We start from the raw sequence: 6000 nt of genomic DNA on the forward strand, positions 1-6000 counted from the left end.
AGGGGCAGTCTTCACTTCAATCGGTAATTTTTCGGTTTGTAGGTATCACTGTTGTTTATTTTGGGCCATGCTGGGTTCTACATACGTTAGTGCAGTTATGATTGCAATTAGGCCATCATAGAAGCGTTGATGAGCTCTTCAGGTGAGAAAAATGACAGAGCTTTCTGCCTCCGCTGCCGCAGTGCTCTTTGGACCAAAACGTCAAGCGTTAGCTGGGCGCCAGAGTATTGGACCAGTGTGGTACGGTGAGTAGAGCACTGCGTACCTTGTCCCAAGGTTCGAGTCTCCTTCGGCCTGAGATTTGTGTTTGTAAATATTTCGCCTGTTCTGCGAATTTTAAACACACACACACAATATAGGTAAAAGGTATAATGAAAAAGCCAGGATGAGCCCGTGGTTCACCCAAAGGTGCAGGAGGCCAAAACTAAGTGTACTGGGGAATGGAAGTAGTAGAGAAGGCAAAGGATCCAGGAGAATAAGGAGAGCAGTCATAGAACCAGAAATGAATATGCACAGGTAAGAAGGGAGGCCCAAAGACAATACGAGAATGACAAAGCCGCAAAAGCCGAATCTGCCTCAAAGCTGTTGTACAGCCACATCAGGAGGAAATCAAATCAAGGACCAGGTAATCAGGCTCAGGAAGGAAGGGGAAGAGGTTACAAAAAATGACCACGAAGTATGTGAGGAGCTCAACATGAGATTCACAGAGGAGATAGAAGGGCCTCCAGAAAGGCAGAGAGGTGGGGTACACCATCAAGTGTTGGACACAATACATACAACCGAGGAAGGAGTGAAGAGGCTTTTAAGTGAGCTAGATACCTCAAAGCCGATGGGGCTGGATAACATTTCTCCATGGGTCCTGAGAGAGGGAGCAGAGGTGTACCACTAACAACTATCTTCAACACATCTGTCAAAACAGGGCAACTACTGGAAGTATGGAAGACAGCAAATGTAGTCCCATTTTTTTAAAAAGGAGATAGACATGAAGCATTAAACTACATACCAGTGTCACTGACATGTATAGTATGCAAGGTCATGGAGAAAATTATCAGGAAAAGAGTGGTGGAGCACCTAGAAACGAATGAGCTTATCGACGATAGCCAGCACGGTTTCAGGGACGGGAAATCCTGCGTCACAAACCAACTGGAGCTCTATGACAGGGTGACAGCAGTAAGACAAGAGAAAGGATGGGTAAATTGCATTTTCTTGGAATGTAAGAAGGCGTTTGACACAGTTCCACGCAAGAGATTAGTGTGGAAGCTGGAGGACCAAACAGGGATAACAGGGAAGGCACTACAGTGGATCAGGGAATACCTGTCAGGAAGACAGCGTGTCATGGTACGTGGCGAGGTGTCAGAGTGGGCGCCAGTAACGAGCGGGGTGCCACAGGGATCAGTCCTAGGACCAGTGATGTTTCTGGAATTTGTGAATTCAACTGGACGAAGACCAGGCAGAACTACAGAGGGATCTGGACAGACTGCAGGCCTGGTCCAGAAACTGGCTCCTGGAGTTCAACCCCATCAAGTGCAAAGTCATGAAGATTGGGGAAAGGCAAAGAAGACCAAAGACAGAGTACAGTCTAGGGGGCCAGAGACTACAAACCTCACTCAAGGAAAAGGATCTTGGTGTGAGTATAACACCGGGCACATCTCCTGAGGCGCACATCAACCAAATAACTGGTGCTGCATACGGGCGCCTGGTAAACCTAAGAACAGCATTCCGACGTCTAAATAAGGAGTCATTCAGAGCCCTGTACATTGTGTACGTTAGGCCCATATTGGAATATGCAGCGCCAGTTTGGAACCCTCACCTAGCCAAGCATGTAAGGAAACTAGAGAAAGTGTAAAGGTTTGCAACAAGACTAGTCCCGGAGCTAAGGAGTATGTCCTACAAGGAGAGGTTAAGGGAAATCGACCTGACGACACTGGAATACAGGAGAGTTAGGGAGGATATGATAACGACACACAAAATACTGAGAGGTATAGACAAGGTGGACAGAGACAGGATGTTCCAGAGGTGGGACACAACAACTAGGGGTCACAGTTGGAAGCTGAAGACTCAGATGAACTACAGGGATGTTAGGAAGTATTTCTTCAGTCATAGAGTTGTCAGGAAGTGGAATAGCCTAGGTAGTGATGTAGTGGAGGCTGGACCCATACATAGCTTTAAGAAGAGGTATAATAAAGCTCACGGAGTGGGAAGAGTGACCGGGTAGGGGCCAGGAGCTGTGACTCGACCCCCGCAACCATAGCTAGGTGAGTACAACTAGGTGAGTATATATATATACACACACACACACACACACCACTGTCAGAGAAAACTTGAACTATCCGCACGAGATTAAATAAAGGTTCGCAAGTGGGTTTGTCTTTGTAATCTAGGAGGGACGCCTCCACATTCGTGTCACGGTTCAACATAATCCAAACAATTAATAAAGTATAGTAAATTAAAAATAAATAATTTTTTGATATATGTAAATATTTAGCGCTTTTAGTCTTAATTAAAGCTTTATAAACATATTTAACAATATCTTAATATGTAATATAAAATTACATAAGAATATACAATACTTGCAATAAATATCTTTATATTTTGTTATGTTTTCAGAATTTTAGATTTTGAGTGATGAATCGGAAGATATGAAAACAAATTTTTTGAGAGGAATCTTAGTATTCCTCATAAATGTTTCATTAAAAACCCTGCGTTAGCAATATTTAACAAGCTTCTTGAAGAATATGTATACATTCCCTACTAACAAATCCGATAAAACTAATGACTGTAAATGAATCAACAATAGAATAAAATATCTCTTGAAGGCGAGCCATTATAAGAACATCAAGAGACGGGTCATCCTATGGATGAGAAAATGAAATCAAATTAGCAATGGAATCTGACTCCAATAAGAAAGGTTTCTTCAAGGAATATATAACAAAGATTTACAGAAGGAAAATAAAATACCCACACTTTACAAATACATATGTCCGTTAACCTAAGCTGACTGTTGGTATACATATACCCTTCATAGTCTCGTGATAGACTAGGAGAATAATACATACTGAAATATAAGTCTGGGCAGCTTACTAATAACGAAATGTCTTCACGATTTTAAATATTATTTTCTGAGTCTTTATCACCTGTTGGAAACAAATTACACAATATCAATGTAGTTAGATCTAATGGATTTACAACACGAAGACCAATTAAGCCTTGTGGAAACAATGAATACCCAACATATTAACATCAAACGCAGAGGTTTTACTTTATACAGTGAAATATATTTCATTAAAATATATTTTTCCATGACTGAAGTTATCCTTATTCCTGAAGCATATTAAAAAATATATCATCTACATCAAGAAAAATGCATTTTTGCAGAGCTAGGACGCACTCACTGGTAGCATTCAAAATATACTTTATCATCATTGCGGACGCGCCTACTACATGGTTTTTTCATGAATACAAAATGAAGACTGAGGCCACTTACTGCACACGTTTTGATCAAAGATGATAGTTAATTCTAGTACGTGTTTTTATTACATACAGATTCATGAAGACCCTCACCGTTAATTAATGGACTCATCACTTAGTTAAATGTAATATTGCCAACTTTCACGGAGACAAACATAAAAGACAACTTTGACAGCGAAATGTGGATACCTGTCTACAATATACTACTTAGATGCGACAGAAAGACATAACAAGGAGGACAGTAGCTGGTCTGTTTTCTTGCGAATGGCATTTACACTTGAGTTATTTAGCATTAAGACTATTGTAGTCAAATTTTGGTAATAAAAACTTAAAATCCGAATAAAGTTATTTTACTTTAATATAATAACCCGCCAGATAGAACATCCCATTAGTTCAACGAATAGTTACTGAAAATCAAATACTATCTGAAAAACATCGACACCATGCCCAGCTCTTCTAGGGTAGGGTAGGTACCTGAGTCCGAGCTTGCAGCTCACACGACTACCATTCCCATTAGCCCCCTTTGGGCGGGGATGGCAGACCAGAGAGGCCTGGCTTCTCCCTATGAGCCCCGTGAGGGCGGGGAATGTGGCTAGGCCTGGGGACAGTTGGTCCCAACAATGAGGAGGCACTTGTACCTCCTCCCATGGCAGACAGTCTGAGATACTCCCGAGAAAGGGAGCCAAGGCCGGACCACCACTTGGAAAAGGCCCGGGCCGGGAGAGTACCGGCGAATCACGAAGAAGACTATCTGAAAAATTTTCATTGCGGCCTCAAACACCTCGTTGCTTAAGTGATTTCATTTTAAGACATCTAAAATGAAAGAATGTAGCAGATGCTGAAAATAGGAGAGTAACTCTCGGGAAGCAGCTTGTATAAACAGTCTGACTGCGAGTCTCACAGAATAAGTAAGTTTATTCAGGTATACACAAATACAGTTACATAGAATTATCATACATAGCAGCATATGTGTAGAGAACCTAGGATAACCCAAAAAAGTCAGACAGAGTGACTTATTTCCACCTACTATAGACTCCTTCATGAAGACAAGATGCTCACCTGGGACGCCATCTATTACAGGATTCTTCATGAAAATGGCCATGTCACAGGGGGTAAACCACGTTAGCTCAACCCTGCAGGACCAGTCGGTCTCTGTGATACCGTCTTCAACACCCTTCAACTGAACTTGTGTTTTACCGGAGTAGTTGTATAAATACGTGTTTCCAGGGAGGTAAGAAAGCTTGGGGAAGCCAGTAGCAGGACATTCCAGAGCACACTTCGTCATGCCATCTGTCCAGGGTCCTAGGAAGTTCAAAGAGAATTTGAGGAAGCGTTGAAGGAATTAGTTTTTTTGTTTATAACTATAATAATAATAATAAAACTTAAAAATATACAGATTACATTTTTTCAAAAAATAAACCACAGTGTGGAAATTTTTTACATAATTTCTTAAATGTAGAACATTTAAATAAATAATATAATAATTGTGTAATAAAATAGGAATGCTGATTTGCTCCTTTCGAGAAATTTCGAGTGAGGGGGGGGGGAGATAAACTGCTGAGTGACGCTGAGGGGGAGTGACGCCATATTGAATTTAATTGTGTAAGAACTGGTCAGAAATTTTGCACCAGAAATTCGGTGTTTTCGAAGGCCTAATGGGGAGTATCGGCTTCAATTCGTAATAGGAATTCGTGTTAATGTCCCCTGGTGAAGAACTAGGACAGGAAATTTACGAAACTACCATAACAGGGTGGTGAGAATGGAAAATGAATGAGGCGGTGTCATCACATTTCACAGGAGAGTATACAATTCCTTGTATTTAAGACCTAAACTGACCAGTGTAAGTTCTAGATAGTTAGGCAGGTGTTGTGGTGTCATCCATCTACATTATTTAAATGGCAAGTGGTAATATAAAATTCTTTGTACTAATAGTTATATTTTTGTGCATCCAGCAATCTTAATTACTTTTTATATAGTCCACAACAAAGAACCAGAGTAGCTGGTTATAATATTGTAATTATTAATTTAATGTTAGGTCTAGCTTTTTGTGAAAGGTGTAAAAGTGGGTAATCGAAGGAGTGACAGTTCTGTGACCTACTGTGACTTAAGTCCCACTTACCTCAACCAAATTACTTGCAGGTAATAATTCAGGTAAAGCCCTGTAGACCTCCTGTAAGTGATTTAATAATAATAACTTCACACATAGTGTACACAGCATTTATTAACGTACAAAAATTCACACGCCTGCGCTTTGGTGTCCTCACGTCCCTACTCTGCTACTCAGGTCAGATATGAACATATTTAAACACATTCATGTTAGACATGCATATATGTAAACACTCATGTTAGACATTCACAAATATAAACAATCATGTTAGCCATGCAGAACAAGCCACGTGGGGATGGAAATCTTCACCTCAAGAGCTTTCGCACTGTGCGTAGTCGGCAGCTATGCAATGTTGCCAGACTAGCAACAGATATTAGAGGAAAAATTCTCTCATAAACACTCATGTGGGATATATATATATATAT

The 6000-nt window shown here is 40.7% G+C and overlaps 1 protein-coding gene across 4 annotated transcripts in view; it reads right to left on the reverse strand.

Moving 5' to 3' along the window:
* Positions 1–6000, reverse strand: part of LOC128695792 (vitellogenin-like) — a 37403-nt gene that overhangs the window by 21767 nt on the left and 9636 nt on the right. For all 4 annotated transcript variants that reach the window (XM_053786634.2, XM_053786636.2, XM_053786635.2 and 1 more), the window contains exon 2: positions 4528–4770. In XM_053786634.2, coding sequence (XP_053642609.1) covers positions 4528–4753 — 226 coding nt within the window. In that variant the 5' untranslated portion in view covers positions 4754–4770. The remainder of the gene's footprint in view (positions 1–4527; positions 4771–6000) is intronic.

Source organism: Cherax quadricarinatus, chromosome 41 (genome assembly GCF_038502225.1).
Source record: "Cherax quadricarinatus isolate ZL_2023a chromosome 41, ASM3850222v1, whole genome shotgun sequence".
Taxonomy (NCBI): domain Eukaryota; kingdom Metazoa; phylum Arthropoda; class Malacostraca; order Decapoda; family Parastacidae; genus Cherax; species Cherax quadricarinatus.